The 20,079-nt window shown below is 54.2% G+C and overlaps 5 protein-coding genes across 5 annotated transcripts; all 5 read left to right on the forward strand.

Moving 5' to 3' along the window:
- Positions 1 to 3,775: 3,775 nt before the first annotated feature.
- On the forward strand, positions 3,776 to 4,314 carry LMH87_007348 (uncharacterized protein; the record flags this gene model as incomplete). The annotated part of the gene is made up of 2 exons (XM_056192421.1): positions 3,776 to 3,802; positions 3,856 to 4,314. 2 exons carry the CDS (start codon positions 3,776 to 3,778, stop codon positions 4,312 to 4,314), a joined length of 486 nt encoding a protein of 161 aa, XP_056060643.1.
- A 1,788-nt stretch (positions 4,315 to 6,102) lies between these two features.
- Positions 6,103 to 8,008, forward strand: LMH87_007349 (uncharacterized protein; the record flags this gene model as incomplete). Its single annotated transcript, XM_056192422.1, has 2 exons — positions 6,103 to 6,684; positions 6,740 to 8,008. 2 exons carry the CDS (start codon positions 6,103 to 6,105, stop codon positions 8,006 to 8,008), a joined length of 1,851 nt encoding a protein of 616 aa, XP_056060644.1.
- A 656-nt stretch (positions 8,009 to 8,664) lies between these two features.
- LMH87_007350 (uncharacterized protein) lies at positions 8,665 to 9,560 on the forward strand (the record flags this gene model as incomplete). Its single annotated transcript, XM_056192423.1, has 2 exons — positions 8,665 to 9,115; positions 9,247 to 9,560. The coding sequence occupies 2 exons, from the start codon at positions 8,665 to 8,667 to the stop codon at positions 9,558 to 9,560; spliced, it is 765 nt and encodes a 254-aa protein (XP_056060645.1).
- Positions 9,561 to 12,480: 2,920 nt separating this feature from the next.
- Positions 12,481 to 18,044, forward strand: LMH87_007351 (uncharacterized protein; the record flags this gene model as incomplete). The annotated part of the gene is made up of 4 exons (XM_056192425.1): positions 12,481 to 12,762; positions 13,143 to 13,457; positions 13,518 to 17,832; positions 17,887 to 18,044. 4 exons carry the CDS (start codon positions 12,481 to 12,483, stop codon positions 18,042 to 18,044), a joined length of 5,070 nt encoding a protein of 1,689 aa, XP_056060646.1.
- Positions 18,045 to 18,637: 593 nt separating this feature from the next.
- On the forward strand, positions 18,638 to 19,936 carry LMH87_007352 (uncharacterized protein; the record flags this gene model as incomplete). Its single annotated transcript, XM_056192426.1, has 1 exon — positions 18,638 to 19,936. One exon carries the CDS (start codon positions 18,638 to 18,640, stop codon positions 19,934 to 19,936), a length of 1,299 nt encoding a protein of 432 aa, XP_056060647.1.
- Positions 19,937 to 20,079: the final 143 nt, after the last annotated feature.

The raw sequence follows: 20,079 nt of genomic DNA on the forward strand, positions 1-20,079 counted from the left end.
GAGCCGTTTTCCCGAGCAAAGCCATCACTTTACAGTACTCATCAGCACCAGAGTGCCAAGGGAGGCTTTGCTCGTGAACTAATCTTGGCCAGAAAAGGTCGGCGGGCTTTGTGGCCACCGAGCCTAATTTTTCATTGTCCGTATTGACCCACAGACGCAAGGTACAGGAATCCGTCGCCCAGATATTGCAATTCGCTGGCTAGTTTTGAAAAAGGGGTGTTACACACGACTGGGCGGCTTTTCTGTCCTCCTTCTCCACCGAGATCTTGGGCCACTCACTGTATTAACTGTTTTGGCGGACGGGATGGGACAGTGAAAGAGCATTGCCAAACTTGCCTCGACGGTATCACATATGTATCCCCTGCCCCTCTGCAAGACGGTGCAGACATCTCGCGTTTCTCAACCTGCATTGACGCGGACTGTTGTCGGCCATGCCCGCGGGTCACAGCCCACTGCCGTCGTGTGCGACTCAGGTTTCTACACCTCGGAAACTGAGGGAAAAACTTATGGCCTCATATTGGCCGACGGTCCATGGCGCAGCAACCCTCCATCCGTCACGGGCGGGGACACGCTGGCTGGCCCTTCCATCCATCTCATTCCGACCACCATTTTTTGGCGCATCTTGGCAGCCATTCCTCAAGCCCATTGTGGCGTGCCCAGAGTTGGCAGATTACGCGGCAGGGAGTGCTATTGATCACCACTGTTCACTGGCAAACTCAACTTCTTGACGGCATCCGTTGGCTGCTCTCGTTGTTCTTGTTCTGCTCATAGGGACTGTTGTGGATTTACAGCTTGGCATTTGCTTGCCCACTCCTTTCGGCAAACTCAAAACACATGGAATCGGGGGGCAGTGCAAGAGGAAACAAGTCACATCCGCAGTCATGGCCGATTTCGACATCGCAACTGGCTCGCAGCATTCTGAAATCGAATATGCGAGCTGGTGGCTGCCCCGATATTCCGTTCGCCGCAATCGCCCTGTAGCCCACGTCGCCCTATTTTTTTGGTCGGCGCTTTTAAGCATAACGGCGCCACCACAATGCCGATCCAAACTGATGCCGGGCGCCGGAGCACACACTAAGTTATGGCATACACTGTGGTACGGTGTGGACTGGCAAATAGCCAGTTTAACTCTCCCTTTCATTACCGCCTTGTTCATAGGTAACGCTGCGATGCTTGTTTGATGCAGTAGTCAGCTTCGTCTAACGACCTGCCTGTTGCATGATTCGTGGCGTCGGCTCGCGCCATGTAGCATCTCGAGCACCGAAAGCGATCCTGCCACAAAACACCTACACGCGCCGCGTCCCGAATCGTAACGCTTGATTTGTAGCAAAGTTATGTCCAGTACTCAGTTCAAATTGCAGACAACGAATGGCAATGGTTACTCTCACAGAAAGCGAGATTGCTAGGGCAGCATTTTACGCTCAGTTGCCGAGCCTAGAAAATAGATACTCAGTTGCGGCTCTGTAGAGAGGCAGATTTGTTCCGTAAATTGCAAAGCGGTGAAAAGGCATACTTGGTCCGGCCAAAGGAAGCTAAAACTGACAATTTCGCCTCCTATGTCGAGTCCTCGGCACTTCCTCCCGGCCAGCACTCTGCCCAGAGTCTAGAAATACGAGCCTCTGGGCATTCAGGCGAGCGACGCGCAAACAGCAAAACAACAGGATTTCCAGTTTTAGCCAGCTCGACAAGAAAGTCGCCATGGTTTTCGAAAGCGACAGATAGTATCTGAGTACCACGTTCTTGTCTCGTAAATGAATGCTTGCCAAGGCGAGGTTTTGCATCTCTGCCACCGCTGCTCGATGGCGTCTTGGCCGGGGCGGTGCATGCTCCTGGGCAGCTGGGTTGCTGGGCAAAATTCGTCTTGGCTGCTCTTCTTAGATTCCGATCAGCATCACAAACACTATTAAGCCAAGATGGAGGAGATTGTCCAATGTTTCTGTCATCTACGCGGGGAAAAGCAACGGCTCGGCGGCGCGGGCCATCGACGCATGTTAGTGACGGAACAAAATTGCCACTCTAGGCAGAGGTATGTTGCTATAATTAGGCCTTCTGTTTTTTTTCGGTCATCTTCTTACTTTTCTTATTTTCAAGTCACTTTTTGTTCTCTTCCCTTTTAGGGTTTTTATCTTTGTTTGCAGTGATCAACTACTGCGCGCTTTGTCTGGCGTCTCCCTTCGGCGGTACTGTTGTGTTGCACCGCGGCGAATCAAAAGATGCAATCTCCAGCAAAGATTCAAACACTCACTGATCACTGTTCTTTAGTAGCTCTGACAGTTTACAACAGTTCCATTGCTAGTGTACAAGCCAAAGTAGATAAACGTGGTATGAATCCCCAACGCCAATGCCATTAATAACGACAGCCGCGAATACTGGCCCTTCCAATGCACGCCGATAAGGAGGAGTGAAGACTGATGCGAATGTTGCCCGAAATCTCACCCAAACGCCATATCCCGTCTCGTCATGGATTGTGTACAGCCCAACAATGTCTGTTGGACCATTTATTTGTTCGCCTCGGTCGGCCGAAATCAATAGCCACAAGCTTTATAGTATAGCGAGCCGATTCCCACCAGCACGTTGTCCCAGAGATCGTGTGTGCGTCGCCAAATGCCAATCTCTGTATGCCACGGCTCCGAGGATTGGCGTTCAAACTCTGGCTCCGAATACGATCTGTAGTGCTCCATGTTTGCTGTCCTGGTCCACGTTAGTCAGAGCATGCCACATCAGTAAGCATTCGCATTTGTCCGCACTGTTTGGCTTGTAAGAAGTCGAGGTATTAATGATGGTGTCTTTGATGAATTTGGCGCTCGAATACATTAAGTGTCCCGACTTCTTTGATTTGCAAGGTACACATCAGATTTGCCTCTTGATGAGGTGCACATGACGAGGCGCATGCCGCCCGCGATGCGCCCGGCCGGCCCCACTGGTCCGTCAGCTGCTCCCGCATCAATGAAACGGTCAGGCACGTCGGCACTACAGAGGGCAATTCGTGACTGTTTTTTTGAATCATTTCTCTGTGATTCATGACTAGAAGAATCATGAGAGGTAACTCTTCGCTCCTAACAGCGTTGATGGCAATGTGACGTCATGTACTCTTTGCATCATCCGGAGCTGGAGCACCGCCCGGAGCAGAGTGACCTGGAGTGGTTGCATTTATCCAATTTTATATGAGGGCCTGCATCGTTATTCTAAGTTCTGTATCTGATTGCTGTCACGCGAGTATTGTGCCGTGTTGCACAGCAGCCGGCGAGGAGTTGCTTGCATGATCTGCCTCGAACTAGTTCAGGGTCCAGGCACACGAGCATCCGGCTGTGTAAAGGTTTTTGTATCCGTAGCTTGACGCGAAATGTTTGATGGCATGCGTGGTGGCTTGTAGTTAGTCGATAGTGCCCAGTTGCTAGTTGACAGCAATGCAGCCACAACCATGGAACTCGTCGTCGTCGATCAGCGGCTAGATCCAATAAAGCAGGCCTACTATACTTGCAGCGCTCTGTCCAGCGACGCCATATGTCCATGATGTAATCATTACAGCATTTTGGTTCAGGTTGAAGTGGTGGAAAATAGTTGGGACAATTACTGGACAGGTCGAGGGCAGCTCCAGAATATGTCTGCTTAGGCCCGGACACCATGATGTCATTTTGAGATTCGAGATTTGTTGTGAACTTGGCTTGAAATAGGTATTTAAAGGTCTTCGTCACTTGCATAAAGGGCTTTTGGGTGGCTTAAGCACTGCATCTATTTTAATTTATTACCCGTCACTTCAATCTCAGTTCTCATCATGTCCCACAACACCCACGGTACAAAGGTAGGGCAGATCTACAGTCATGCCTGTACGTGACGTATACTTACAATTGACAGGTCGACCTTGGTAACAAGGCACCAGAGCTGAACGAGCGCGCCGGCATCGTCGCCGACGACTCCCTCGCTGGCGAATCCTACCGCAACGACGGCGAATTTTCCAAAAATGCCGGCGCAAAGCCCGAGCACTTTGGCAACGACAAGAACATCCACAGCGGCCCCAAGGCGGCGCAAGACGGCAATGGCGGCGCGGCGCCGTCGTACCTTGTCGACACACAGCTGCGCGACCAGGGTGGCCCTCATGGCAAGAACATCCGCGAGGAGAACCTCGATCTGCTGGACAACCGCGACGGTCTGAAGCGCGCGCTGCGATCAGAGCCTGGTTCGGAAGACGATCCCAGTCGTTTGGCGGAGCAGCAGATGCAGGGACGCAACGCCATTCCCGGCGCGGCACCACCAGTGCGGGACACGGAGGGTGGTAACAGCTTTGAAGAACTTGACCGCAAACTGTCTGCCTGATTCTTGAATAATTTAATGATGCGAATAGCATATGATAATACAAAAAGTTAAGACTACTAGTACAATAATCTACAGTTGTGACGGTGGCATGCTTGCAAGATTCAAATGAGGTGTACCTCAAATTCAATAGAATGTGCCAGGCGTTGATGATCCTTATACATCTAGAAGCTAAAGTATAATGCATGGAGGTTAATTATTCATTCTGCTGCCTAACACCTAACAAAGCTTGCGCGCCCAAATGGCTGCTGATGGCGTGTGCTTCGGATGCTATGGGGCAAGGGCTAGGCACCCGTATTCTGCAAAGGCGGGTGGCGTTCTGGGCGACGAATATCAAGTGCGTGTTGGCCTCGCAATGCAAAAGTGAAGCTCGCATAGAAAAGCCATATTCATCAATATCTGCAAATATACCGACTCTCGGCCGTTGTCATTTACAGATGTCCATGTCAGACGCGACATCTACACCACGATCAAACAAGAGAAGCTGCACTCTCCCATTCTGCGTGATGATGCATGCATGTCTAGCCTGGTACCGGCGCCGCAAAACTCGACCCGAGAAGGAGAGCAAAAGACCGTGCAGCGATTCGACGCTGGTACCGAACAGCGAGGTTGATGATTTCAGTATGAAAATGGGCTCTATACCGATGGACAGCCCGGTCATTATCAAAAATCAGCCCAAACCACCACGACCAGCTGTCCCGGCAAGTCATATTGCCGAGCCGCAAAGATTTTGCAAACACAGCTCGGAGTTTGACAGAAGAAACTGGGGAGAATTGCAGCCGCAGGTCGTCCCCTCGGACATGGTACTGCAGCGGGTGAAGCTGTCATCGATGGACAGCTCACCTCTACGAGCCAGTCTAGAGGTGGCAGCTCACGGCTGAAGACGCACACGACACAGCGCAGCATGTCCTAATTTTTTTTTACACAATTTATTCAGAGCAAGATACCCACCCCTTCTACTTCTACTTATCATTCCGGATATGGATTCACAGCGCTTGGAATTGGGCAGACGTCGAGTGGTTTTCCACAAAGAGATCTAGGGTACGGAGCTGCCCCGAATCTGGTCTGCTCCATTGGGCAAGGACGGGCATAAGCGCCATGACGTCAAACTGGGCCGATGCGAAGAAGATTTTTGAGGCTTTGGCAAAGACAAGGGCATATGATAGGAAAGGCAGGAAAAGGCCAAAAAAGGCGAAAAAGGCAAAAAAAGAAAACGAAATTGTTAGACAGATAGAAAGATTATTCTCAGGACCAACCCGACGCCCATGTGTACAACAAGGTCGTCTGTCTTTCGCTATCGTAGGTCGAGTCTGCAAAGTGTACCCGGTACAAGCTACGCACGGCCAAACGGTGCGCCAGCCGGGTGCTTGCAAGTAGCTTCTACCTGTGTAAAGCTTGCTGCCTGACTGGCTCGGACGTACCGTCATTTTGAAGCGCAGCAGCTTATCAACAGCCAAAAAACCAAAATTTTGAGGGGCGCCCCACCGAAAAAGAAAAATCACCCCGCCTATGAATCAAACAAAATTTCAGCAGCCACGAAATTTATGCTACGACTTTCTCCTCCTCCAGCATCCACCATCATCACCCGGGGACCCGTCAATCTTTGCTGAAATCCAGGTGTCCTTTTTCATACGGGCGTGACAGAACAAAACGAGGCTCGAATATTTCATTATTCCTCGAGTCCGAGCTGCAAAGTTGTAAAAAACCTTGCCACCACCACCCCGCCAAAAACCCCGCCATATCATCCCCTCCCCTCCCTCATCACAACCACAACCACAACAAATCGCCAAAATGCCTTCCGCTTCCAAGGAGAAGAGACTCGCGAAGAAGGCCGCCGAGGGCAAGCTCAAGGGCAAGTCCGGCACCAGCACACCCAAGGGCAAGCCGGAGCTCGATGCCAACGGCAACCCCATCCAGGGCGAGGGCCCCGCCACCACCGACATGGACGAGGTTAAGCGTCTGACGGAGCAGATGGACAAGCACGGAATCTCGGACCGTGTCACCACCGGTAACCTGGCCTCGACCGCCACCAGCAAGGACGTCAAGATCACATCCACCAGCCTGGTCTTCCACGGCCGCGTCCTCATCACCGACTCGACTCTCGAACTTTCCTATGGTCGCCGTTACGGTCTTCTCGGCGAGAACGGCTGCGGTAAATCCACCCTCCTCCGTTCGATCGCCGCACGCGAGTTCCCCATCCCCAACCATCTTGATATCTACCTGCTCAACGAGGGTGCTCCCCCCTCCGACTTTGGTGCCCTTGAGTGGGTCGTCAAGGAGGCTGAGGCTGAGATGGACCGTCTTGACAGGATGGCCGAGAAGCTGCTTGAGGACGAGGGCCCTGAGAGCCCTGTCCTGATCGATCTCTACGATGTAAGATTTTTCCGACACCCGCGCCTATTTACGTTTCAATGCTAACGCCCTACAGCACATGGACCGCATGGACCCTTCCACCTTTTCTACCCGTGCCTCCCTCATTCTCACCGGTCTTGGCTTCAACAAGAAGACCATCCACAAGAAGACCAAGGATATGTCCGGTGGCTGGAGAATGCGTGTCGCCCTGGCCAAGGCCCTGTTCGTCAAGCCCTCCGTCCTGCTTCTCGACGACCCAACTGCGCATTTGGATCTCGAGGCCTGTGTGTGGCTGGAAGAGTACCTCAAGAAGTGGGATCGCACCCTCATCCTGGTCTCCCACTCCATGGATTTCCTCAACGGTGTCTGCAACAACATGATTGACATGCGCGGAACCAAGCTGATGTACTACGGCGGTAACTACGACTCGTACTCCAAGACCCGTGCCGAACACGAGACGAACCAGATGAAGGCCTACCACAAGCAGCAGGAAGAGATTGTTCACATCAAGAAGTTCATTGCCAGTGCTGGTACCTACGCCAACTTGGTGCGTCAGGCCAAGTCCCGCCAGAAGATTCTCGACAAGATGGAGGCCGATGGTTTCATCCAGCCCGTCGCCGCCGACCGTGTCTTTACCTTCCGCTTCGCCGACGTCGACAAGCTGCCCCCTCCCGTTCTGTCCTTTGACGACGTCACATTCTCGTACTCTGGCAACCCCGAGGACGACCTGTACCGCAACCTTGACCTCGGTTTCGACATGGACTCGCGTACTGCCCTGGTCGGCCCCAACGGTGTTGGCAAGTCGACTCTGCTGCGCCTCATGACTGGCAAGCTCTCCCCCACTGGCGGTTCCGTCACCCGCCACACTCACTTGAAGCTGGGCCTGTACTCGCAGCACAGCGCTGAGCAGCTCGACCTGACCAAATCTTCGCTGGACTTTGTCCGCGACAAGTACAGCGAGAAGTCTCAAGATTACCAGTTTTGGCGCCAGCAGCTTGGCCGCTACGGTCTGACTGGTGAGTCGCAGACTGCTCTCATGGGTACTCTGTCAGAGGGCCAGCGCAGCCGTGTCGTGTTTGCCCTGCTCGCCATCGAGTCTCCCAACATGCTCCTGCTGGACGAACCTACCAACGGTCTCGATATCCCCACCATTGACAGTCTGGCGGATGCCATCAACGCCTATAGCGGAGGTGTCGTTGTCGTCTCTCACGACTTCCGACTTCTCGACAAGATTGCCAAGCAGATTCTGGTATGTGAGAACCAGACCATTCAGAGCTGGTCGGGCAGCATTGGCGACTACAAGAACTACCTCCGCAAGAAGATGATTTCCGCTGGTGCCGTCTAAGGCAGAGGAAGAAAAGTTTGCAATTTCTTCGATTGTTTGATTTTCTTGCTACTGGATACACAAACGAGACCATAAAGGGTTATGACATGCATGATTGGGCTGGGTCGCATATAGAATCAAGGGAATGAACTTTTACCCCACGACATAAATTGGTAGAAGACTGGGAAACAGACGAGGATGAGATGATGGGGTGAACCAAAGCGGCCTGCCTAACGAGGACTAGAGACCTTTTTTATGATGTAAAAGGCTGGGGCACGACCGCTTATACCCTCAAGAGGCGGGAATGAGCCTGCATGCATGACACGGGCCTTTTATTTGTTGGTTCATGGGATAGACTATTAGTTCCAAATATTTTTCTTTGTTTCACTTCCGACCGAATTATGACCAAGTGAAACGTAGATGTAAATGAAAGCGAAGCGCTGATGCTTTGGGGCGCTGGACGGTGTGAGTCAGACGTGGTGGTCAAGCTAATTGATGTAGCTCGCCGGCTAGTGGAGCATGGCTCGTGGTATTGACGACGTTTTGCTTGAAGCTGGAATATAAACCCAGCCAAGTCACTGCACAGTCTTTGCGGAAGCACGTATCTGCAAGTCCATAATATGTCTTTTCGTTCTCACGTACATCTTCACGCGGAAACGGCAGACGCGCCGAGCGTCATGCCGCCGGCCAACATCACCATCCGCCCCGGCACGGCCGCCGACGCCGACGCCATCAGCCAGGTGCACTACGAGGCGCTGGACCAGTTCCACGAGTTTTACGGGGCGTTTTTCAAGAAGCACCCGCGGGAGATGCTGCCCCTGATGACGGCGCAGGCGTTTGCCAAAAAGGAGCCGGCGTGGGTGTTTTACGTGGCCGAGGAGGGGGACGACGTGGTGGGGTTTGTGCGGTACTGCTTCGAAGAGGCCAAGGACAGTGACGAGAAGAAGGAGAAGAAGGAAGAGGAGAAGGTTGATGGGAAAGAGGAGGGGGAGAAGAAGAAGAAGAAGGAGGAGGAATCGCCGTATGCCTGCAAAGAAGAGCTGAAAGAGTTGTGGAAGGCGTTTAACGATGCGCAGACCAAGGCGGAAGAGACGGTGGAAAATGCGGCCAAGGGGCAGCGACACATGTGTAAGCCCGATTCCTACCTCCTCCTACCATTTGTTGCGATCAGAGGATGGATCGTTATTCGACCGAACAAGCAACCAGAAGGGAAAAAAAGAAAGGACAGATTGCTAACAGCGTTGCACAACGACAAACAGGGATCCAGCATCTCATGATTCGGCCCTCGCACCAGCGTCGGGGCATCGGCCACGCGCTCCTCTCGACGGCGCTGCAGCATGCCGACGAGCAGACGCTGCCGGCGGTGATTGTGTCGTCGGCCGAGTCGGTCGCGCTGTACAGGAAGTTCGGATTCGTCTCGCAGGGCAGCTTCCAGATCGACAACGGGCACTGGGCGCGCGAGGTGGCGCGGGTGCAGCCGGGGCAGGCCAGCGAGATGCTCGTGGAGCGGTACGACGGCGTGTTTGAGGTGGAGGATGTGATGGTGAGGGCGGCGTTGGGTAGAGAGTATTAGATGTATTGTGATTTTTTTATAAAACTTTTTTTCCTTTTGCTATTTTTACTTGATTGCATCTGTAAAGTGCCGTGTTACGAGTAGGCTGGCACGCTGGCTAGGTTCTGGCTCGGGGTGGCCTGGGATCGTGATGCCGCTGACATGACGCGTCCTCTGCTGAGAAGAATGAAATAAGCCAGGCTGCTTGGACTTGCTGCGAGGCCAACGGTTGGAAAAGAAAGATCAGATTGGACAGCCTGGCAACTGGATCAGCGATAAGTGCGGGTGGCAAAACCGGAGCCTTGTTGCAAGGGGCAAGTTTTGCTTGGGTCGGTCCGGGAAAGCAGCAGAACAGTCAATGCCGCGCGGGCGCGCCGCTGTGTAATACTGGTACAGTGCTGACACGCGATGGTGGTGCGAATGTCGCAGTTGAGCTGGGACAGGCCGCAAGGAAATGGCAGGCAGCGGGCAAACATGGTATTGCGAAAACAAACTACAGAGGAATTAAATCGGAAACATTCTTTCAGGTATCTTGGGGCGTTCCGTGTGATTATTGCAAAAAGTAGACTGCGTGCATTTTTATGCCCTGGCTCGTGAGGCCAGATTGGCGGCATTCTGTAGCGCGTGAGAAATGAGGCTATTTCGAAGCGATGCGTGTTTCGGTGGTTGTGTGAAATGTAGCTTGACGACAGACAAAATCCCCCAGCCAAAAGGATCATGGTCATCCTGTCGGAAAGTGTCCCCTTTGATTGAAGCACTGACGACGGCAGCATCGGGCGAGGAGAAGAGTGCTCGGTGGCGCGAGGCATTCAGTGGGTTTCATGGGGTGGGTGGTGGTGGTGGTGGTGCGAGACGGGAGAGTTTTTTCCTTGTCGCGCTCTCACTCTCCTCGTCTGGTGGTGCTGGCTGGGATTTTCTGGCTGCAGTACCCCTGGGCGGCGCTGTTTTTAGTGACTGCGTGGCGCGGATCATGGAGCGCTGTTTGCTGGAGCGGAACCTGCGGGCGGCGAGGCACCTACCTAATAACGCGAGGGGATTTATAATTTTTCTTTTTTAGCTGCCAGACCAAGGAGAGATCGGATCGTTGTGCGTTCTGGGGGCCCGCGGGCTGGCGAGGCCGTGAGTGGGAACATATGTAGAGGTACTTGGGATGGCACTCTTGCTGGAGCGAGCCCTGAGCATTGGCACGTACATGTACTTGCTGACTCTAGTCGCACTTGCATGCTGCAGCTGCACACAAGCCAACTCAAAAGGTTGACAAGTCTCTCCGGCTGCTCCCATCCGCCATCCCATTGCCATCCTGGCCGTCTCCCAGCACTTGGGCTGGTCTGAGCCTCGCAGGCACTCCAAGGTTTTTTTCACGCCTCCCCTCTTCTCTCGCCGCCGGGTTCGGTAATCCTAGGGACGTCCACCGCGATTTCATTACACCGCTGAATGCTATTGATATTCTCATCTCGCGATTCGTCTCTGTTTTTTTTCTTGCCTGACCATCAGCTCCTTTCACCACCAAAACCTTCATCACCATCACCAACACGACAAACAAACGCCCGCTCCCACACACCACCAGCACTAAAGGCCCGGCTCCCGCTCATGAATTGAGCAAGGCCAACCGAGCAGCCAGCCAGCCAGCCATCCATCTCTTTTGGCTTCCATGACTGTAAATAGATGTGTCTACTGCACTACTAGACGTACTACCTACTCCCGCCGCCAAGCCCTGTAGCCAAACGCTCCTCGTCAGCCCGGCCGAGATACGCAGCACACCCGGCTTCTATCCCCAGAAAGGCGCCTTTTGTCGTCGTGACTGCTTCCGCTTCCTCCACACGCGCATTGCCTCCCACACCTTTTCACTTTTTTTGTCTCTGCATTCTTGCCTTTCCATCCTCACATCTCCCACCTCGTCTTTCCTGTCTCTTTCCCTCCTTCACATCCACCATCCACCCCAACCGTTTCAACTACGCCCAGCCGCCACCTGTCGCCGGCATCACCACATTCGCGCCGCGACCTCACCACCACCCACCAATTCGGCTTTGGCCGACTCGCCGTCAACGCCGCCCAGCTTGCTCGACTGGTACCCATGGAATCTACTCGGACACTACGTGTTTAATTGTTCGCGCCGTCTTTGTGTCTCACTGTCGAGATTTTTTGGATGGTCACTTTTTTCTCGGCTCCCAATTTCATTTCATTGGTGACACCATCTCGGGGTTAAGAGCTCACACAAAGAGAGGCGTCGCGGGCCCGTCAGAATTTTAATCTTGGTTTGCAGCGGTCACACTGCCACTCACAGTGCCCCAGGCATCCGCTCACGTTCACTTTTCCAACAAAAATGAATGAGCCATATCGCTCCCAGGGCCTACCGCGGCTGCACCCCGATGAATCAGATCGTGGCAGAGACCGGAACCGAGACCGAGACAGAGACAGAGACGGACTCGAGCATGGGCGCGACGTGATGAATCAAGGGAGCGCCAGCGCCAGCGCCAGTGCTGCGACTGCGACAGCGACAAGCTCCAGCACCTCCTCCAGCACCGCGCACCGACACTCCACCTTCAGCCTTCGCTCGCCCACTCGCGCCCCGGCCCAACACCACCATCCTGCTACCAGTTCCTCTGCTGGTCCTGGTCCTGGTCCTGGTGCTGCTGGTGCTGCTCCTCCTTTTGCCAGTGATTCTGTCGCCGCTTCCGCTTCTGCTTCATCCAACTCCGCGGCCAGCCTTCACCACCATCACCACCATCGCCACCATCACCATCATCATCCCGACGCGACCCCCGGCTCGACCTCCCATCACCACCACCACGCGCAGCCGTCGCCCGCGGTATCTGCCTCGCGACAGCATCACCACCACCACCATCATCATCACCCGGACACTCTTCCCGCCCCCTTTGTCACCGCGCCTGCGCAATCCCCTCCTGCTGCGGCGGCCACGCCCGCATCGACCTCTGCTACAATGACTGGCGGCTCTGCTCCTGGTGGGCTGCCGCCCCTGGGCCCGGGTGCTGGCTCTCCAAACGCCAACCATCACCAGCATCATCCGCATCACCAGTCCACGCCGGCGCGCGCTCGCTCTCCGCTGCGTCCCTCCTCCGGCTACTATCCGCCCGCCGCCGATGCCCATGCTCGCGACACTAAGCCTCCCGGCAGCTTCTACGATCCGCTTACCGATACTACAATGAAGGAGCGTAGAGTCTCGGATTCTTGGCACAAGGCGCCTCCTTCGGCTTCACCCAAGGTGAGATTTTTCCTTTCTTTTTTTGCTCGAATCGCTACCAATTCGTCTCGTGGCGCGCAATTTTTTTTGCACTCGACGATACTTTGACATTGCCCATCGCCTCCTTCCCTTGCCTTGTCCCTTGCGCGCTGCTTTCTACGCCGCGCCCACAAAAATCCCCATTCATCTCAATTGTCTGTCTTTGCTCTCCTAGTGCCTGTGCACCAAGCCAGCAAAAGCCAGCAGAACCATCCCATCCTCCAATCTGCATCCGTACCACCGCCACAAATTTCCATTTCGCCAGCTCTTCATCACCATCATCCCCCTTCGTCATCCTCCATCTTGCACACTGCATCCCATCACCGGCATTTCGCTGCACTAAATACTAATCGTCTCGGCAGAGTCGCGAAGGCTATCCCTACAACCCGTCGCCCTCTGATTCTAATCAGCCCGGTTATTACAACGGTCACTACGCGTCCCCCCGAGACTCGCGTCCATCGCCGTCCTACAACCGACCTCGAAGTCCGCTGACGCATTCGCATCCCAACCTGCCTGCGGGCTCCCACAGCCCTCCTACCAGGCAATCACACATGACTTCGCCCACCCATCACCATGCTCCCGTCAGCTCGACCCCCAATGGCTCGGCTACCTTGCTCAGCAAGCCGGATCTAAGAGGCGTCTCGCCTCTCAGACCCGTTGCTCCAGCGCCCTTGAGTGTAAGTGCCAGCTATGCGTTGCCTCGATGCATCGTTTCGATCCCTGCTAACACCTCCCAGACACCTAGTCGCGCTGACCCAATGTCGTTTTCCAACATTCTCTCCAGCGCTGAGCCGGCCAAGCCTAAGTCGCCTCCACCAGCCATCGCTCCAGCCCCTGCCACGGAACCTCGTGTAAAGGAGCAGAACGATGATACCGAGGCCGAAAAGGATGTAGAGACTGAAACTGAGCCTGCCAGTGTCAAGGATGCTGATCCGCTTGTCGTCAAGAAAAAGGCAAGTCGTCGCTCGACAAAAGGTAGAGCCTCTGATATTCGCGATGCCGCGGCCCCCAAGAGCCGTCGCTCTTCGTCGAGAAAAGAGTCTACTCCTCGTGGCGCCTCGAAACGCCAGGCCGATGGACAACCCAAGCCCAAGACTTGGTCTCCCGAGATGGAAAAGAAGATTTCCAACTACGAGGAAAAGATTGACAATGCAACCGTCGATCTCGACCCCAACGAGTTTGACGAGATCGAGTACAAGCAGCGCGCCCAGAAGCGTCGCCGTCTCATGGACGACATTGACACCCGTCAGCAGCGTCTAAGACGTGATGACTTTTCGGACAAGCAGAGCAAACGGCTCCTCGAGCACGCCGAGCTCGGCAAGAGACGTTACGACGACATGTACTATGATACCGCTCTGCAAGAGGTTCGGAACCAAGAAGTGTTTGCCGAAAAGGAGCGCAAAAAAGACATGCAGCGTAAGCGCCGTCGCGAAAAGTCCATGGCCGTCACAATGGAACTTAAGGAAGCTGCCCTTGCGCGCGCCGAGGCTGCCCAAGATGAGGAGGAGCGCCAGAAGCATCTCCGCGACGCCGAGCGCGCCAGCAAAAAGGCTCAGCAGACCAAGCTCATCCTGCAAAAGGGCATCAAGGGTCCTGCGCGCAACCTCGACATAAGCTTGGATGGCTCCATGTCCAGTTTTGTCGCCTCCGACGCCGAGTCCGGCAAGAAAAAGCCTCGCGGTGGCTCCCGACCCAAGAAGTCCAAGGAACAGAAGCAGGCCGAAAAGGATTCTGCCGCTGCTGCGCAAGCTGCCATTGACGCCGGCGAAGAGCTTCCGGCCAAGGAAGAGGGCAAGGTCCGCATCAAGATCAAGGGCCGCTCCAAGAAGGACGGCGGCAAGGAAAAGGAAAAGGCCGAAGGCAAGGACAAGGCCGACGAGGTCCCCGAAGCCGAGAAGAAATTCATCTCGAAGGGCTACAACCAGATTTACGACCAAATCTGGCGCGACATGGCCCGCAAGGATGTCAACAAGACCTTCAAGCTTGCTGTCGACTCGTACGTCACCAAGAGCTCCAATCTCAAAAAGACGGCCATTCTCGCCTCCAAGGAAGCCAAGCGCTGGCAGCTCCGCACCAACAAGGGCACCAAGGACCTACAGGCTCGCGCCAAGCGTGTCATGCGTGACATGATGGGCTTCTGGAAGCGCAACGAACGTGAAGAGCGTGACTTGCGCAAAGCCGCCGAGAAGCAGGAGCTTGAAAACGCTAGAAAGGAAGACGCAGAGAGAGAATCAGCCCGTCAAAAGAGAAAACTCAACTTCCTCATCTCCCAAACCGAATTGTACTCTCACTTTATCGGCAAGAAGATCAAGACGGACGAGGTCGAGCGCAGCACGGATAACCCCGATATCGCTCCTGTCAGTGGCGCCGTTTCTGATAACAAGCTCAAAATTGCCGAGCCTGCTGGCCCATTGGGCGGCAAGGTTACCAACTTTGAGGACCTCGACTTTGACGCGGAAGACGAATCGACTCTCCAGGCTGCCGCCATGGCCAATGCCCAGAATGCCATTGCCGAGGCCCAGCAAAAAGCCCGCGAGTTTAACCAGCAGGGTCTGGACATGGATGAAGAGGGTGAGATGAACTTTCAGAACCCCACCGGTCTCGGCGAGGTCGAGATTGAGCAGCCCAAGCTCCTCAACGCCCAGCTCAAAGAGTACCAGCTCAAGGGCCTCAATTGGCTCGTCAACTTGTACGAACAGGGTATCAACGGTATTCTTGCCGACGAAATGGGTCTCGGAAAGACGGTCCAGTCGATTTCCGTCATGGCCTACCTTGCCGAGAAGCACGACATTTGGGGCCCCTTCCTGGTCGTCGCCCCGGCGTCCACCCTGCACAACTGGCAGCAAGAAATTGTCAAGTTCGTACCCGAGTTCAAGATTCTCCCCTACTGGGGCAGTGCTGCCGACCGAAAGGTCCTGCGGAAGTTTTGGGATCGCAAACACTCGACGTATCGCAAGGACGCTGCTTTCCACGTTTGCATCACCTCGTACCAGCTGGTCGTGTCCGATGTTGCCTACTTCCAAAAGATGAGATGGCAGTACATGATTCTTGACGAGGCCCAGGCCATCAAGAGCTCGTCAAGTTCCCGTTGGAAGTCGCTGCTTGGCTTCCACTGCCGTAACCGTCTGCTGCTCACTGGTACCCCTATCCAGAACAACATGCAGGAATTGTGGGCTCTGCTTCATTTCATCATGCCTTCGCTCTTTGACTCTCACGACGAATTCAGCGAGTGGTTCTCCAAGGATATCGAATCCCACGCGCAGAGTAACACCAAGCTCAACGAGGACCAGCTCAAGCGTCTGCACATGATCCTGAAGCCCTTTATGCTTCGTCGTGTCAAGAAGCACGTGCAAAAGGAACTTGGCGACAAGATCGAACTCGATGTTTTCTGCGATCTCACCTATCGCCAGCGCGCCATTTATGCCAACTTACGCAACCAGATTAACATTATGGATCTTGTCGAGAAGGCAACCATGGGTGATGACCAGGATTCCGGTACGCTGATGAACTTGGTCATGCAGTTCAGAAAGGTTTGCAATCATCCTGACCTTTTTGAGCGTGCCGATGTCACCTCGCCCTACTCCTTTGGCTACTTTGCCGAGACTGCTTCGTTTATTCGTGAAGGCAGCCTGATTACTGTCGGCTACTCAGCGCGCAGCTTGATCGATTACAACCTGCCCTCGTTGGTGTGGAATGAAGGTGGTCGAATCTACAAGGCCGGCAACGACAACCAAAAGGCTGGCTGGAGAAACAAGGCTCTCAACCACATGATGAACATTTGGACACCGGAGAACATCAAGCAGAACACCGACGAGAACAAGGCCTTCTCCTGGCTACGCTTTGCAGACGCCAGCCCCGGCGACGTCTACAAGACCATGCACACCGGGGTCTTTGACCGTGCTGCCAACGAGCTCAACAAAGGCAACCGACTGAGCCAGTTTGCCATTGCTTACGACGATGAAAACGAGACTTTTACGCCTGCCCACGCCCTGTTCAAGATCACAGAGCGCAACAATCGCAAGCCTCTGGCGGACATTACCAAGGACGGCATTCTGTCGCGCCTAATGAATGTCTCTGGCCAGGCTTACGAGGACAGCGGCATGAGCCGCCTGGATCTTGCTGGAAGACCTCGCGTCTCCGCGCCCCCGATGGTCGCCTCCTCCAGCAGTGTCGACTCTAGCAGAGAAGCCCACGATGCCTTATTCAATGCTCATATCCGCAAGCGACTCTATGGAACGACTCCCAACGAGGAGCTGGCTCTTGTCCGCAGCAAGGTGCCCTACAAGCTGTATCCCCAGCCCAAGGTTCTGCCCGAGCCTGATAATGAGAAGAGGCGCTTCACTAACATTGACGTTCCCTCCATGCGCCGCTTCGTAACCGACAGTGGCAAGCTCGCCAAGCTTGATGAGCTACTGTTCAAGCTCAAGGAAGGTGGCCACCGTGTTCTTCTGTACTTCCAGATGACTCGCATGATTGACATGATGGAGGAGTATCTGACCTACCGCAACTACAAGTACTGCCGTCTCGATGGTTCTACTAAGCTTGAGGACAGACGTGACACTGTCGCTGATTTCCAGACGCGCCCCGAAATCTTCATCTTCCTGCTGTCGACCCGTGCCGGTGGTCTCGGTATCAACCTGACGTCTGCCGATACTGTCATCTTTTACGACTCTGATTGGAATCCCACCATTGATTCGCAAGCCATGGACAGAGCCCATCGTCTGGGTCAGACGAGACAGGTCACTGTGTATCGTCTCATTACCCGCGGCACCATTGAGGAGCGTATCCGCAAGCGTGCCATGCAAAAGGAAGAGGTGCAGCGTGTCGTCATCCAGGGTGGCGGTGCCAGTGTCGATTTCTCCGGCCGTCGCGCTCCTGAGAACCGCAACCGCGACATTGCTATGTGGCTGGCGGATGACGAGCAGGCGGAGATGATTGAGCGCCGTGAAAAGGAGCTCCTCGAGTCGGGTGAACTCGACACGAAGAAGAAGAAAGGCGGACGCAAGAAGAAGGCCGAGGCGCCTGCCAGTCTCGATGACATGTATCACGAGGGTAAGTCAAGTCATATCTTGAACGTGTTTAACCCGAAATGCTAACAGCTCCCAGGCGAGGGTCACTTTGACGACGGTAGCCGTGCTGGTGCTTCTGGGACTGCCACCCCAGCGGAGAGCGAGCCTAAGAAGCGAGGCAGAAAGCCGGGCGGCAAAAAAGCCAAGACGGCCAAGCAAAGGTTAGCCATGGCCGACGGCATGGTTGACGGGTAATACAGGACTGGAGCCGAGGCGGCTCATTTTTGTATCAACATAATACGGATAAATGAGCGGGGGTTTTGCATTTTACTTGCTCTGCGGAGTAAAAGTCTTTTGGTTTTTGTTGGTATTGTTTTGATACGTGTCACACTCGCTGTGTTATTTCTTTTTTTTTCCAATTCTGTCACTGGCTCTACGATATTATTTGATTTCGAGGTTGAATGGCTGGGGCTTATGTGCGCCTGAGCCATTAGCCAGGCGGTGCCGCTTTTTGGATGCATGTATTAGTATTAGAAAGGAACGCAAAAAAAAAAGGCGTATTGACTGCGGAGGATAAATGACTGCATTTTATATGGATCTGCCGAATACAAGACTTTTCCCTCATTGCTTTGTTGTGTTTGCAGTTTGTGTCCTTGATGAGTTTGGTGGCGGGGCTGGGAAGCGAAGTGAATGGCAAGGTGAGATGGCGCTGAACTGGGTTGTGAATCGAGTTGACTGTGAAAGACCTCACCTGGAAAAGTCCTCGAATTTTGACACTTGCACCTTTTTCACGTAACAGGCGATTACGTGTGGCTGATTTTCTGCTTGTGCTTTGAATTGAATCATTCATGTCTGTTGAAACGAGCATCATGTCGGCCTTGGAGCTCGATGAAGCCGCTTCGCTACTTATACGGCTGCGATCCGAATCGCCTGCACCAGCTTTCAATACTGCTGCCCTCGGCCATGTTAGAAAAGGCAATGCGATTGCTATAGACGACACAGCTGAAGACGTCAACACGGTCGAAGACGATGCTGATGTGAAAAGTGCTGCGAAAACCTTCTCTGTCGAAGACTATTTCGGCGTCCAATACGATGACCTCGGGCGACTGCACATAGTCCATGCCTGCCCGCGGCCGGACACGCAATGCGACGGCTTTTCCTTTTCTTCCATCCAAGAATGCCTAGACCATGAGAGGGATTGGCATGAAGGGCCTTATAGATGCTTCGTCTGCGGGCAGGTCTTTGCCTCGGGCGCCAGGCTACGACGCCACGACCATTACAAAGACTCGAAGTTGCGAGAGGAGGAGATCGAAGCAACAGAGACCCGAAAGAGCGGCTGTCGGGTTTATCACGGCAACGACCCAGCACGACGAAGAGCTCGAACCCTGGCCAAGCTTCTCAAAAAAGAAGAGGCTGAATGTAAAACGAAGCACGGCAAGGAAATCAAGAAGCGGGACCGGGAAATGGTGGCGTCAGTCAAAAAGGAGCTGGCTAGAAAGCGAAGGAAGGATGGTCCGTTGGTGGTGATTGGCGCAGGAGACGGGGTGGCTGTGACGGATGAAGACGGCAGAGATGGTGTCAAGGGCTGTGAAGAGCCATGCTGTCCATGCTTTGAGAAGTACTTTATCAACAAGGCTGTCTATAAACGACACGTCGCTTCCCAGGGCCACCTTCATGCCGCACGAATGAGCGCAGCCTTGCTTCAGCAGTTGACCATCATGACCATGGCAAAGACATCCGTGCAGGACGCTTCTCCCCCGCCCGACGTGGAAATGTCTGGCTGCAGCAGCAGAAACCACCAGAGAGAGGGTACACCGGCACCGACTCATCCGATTGACACCCAAACCCAGCTCCTCTCGCCGCCACCGACACCGCATGGCACGCAGCAAGACGCCGAAGGCAGCGACGATGACAACGATCGCGACTGGGACGATGCGGAGAGGACACCCATGGCGCTGGAGCTGCGCCTGGCCAAGACGCAGAGGACGCTGAGAGAGTTGAGATGCAACGCGCCAGGGTGCCCCATGTATGATCGGCGGATGGCGAGCTCTCAGGGCTACTGGGGCCATTTGGCTTCGGAGGCGCACGCGGCGGCGCTGAAGGCGTGGAGCGACCGTGGCGGCGACGCGGTGTATGTGGATGTTTGATTGTTGCTTGTTCGAAAACAGATGTACTTGTCAAGGAAACGAAAGGGGGATGATATTTGCAAAGAAAATGATGTATAGAGCTGGAAAGAAAAGGACTTGTGAGAAGAACAATGACGCTTGGCTAATGATGGAGATGCATTGGT

This window comes from Akanthomyces muscarius, chromosome 1, assembly GCF_028009165.1.
Source record: "Akanthomyces muscarius strain Ve6 chromosome 1, whole genome shotgun sequence".
NCBI classification, from domain to species: Eukaryota; Fungi; Ascomycota; class Sordariomycetes; order Hypocreales; family Cordycipitaceae; genus Akanthomyces; species Akanthomyces muscarius.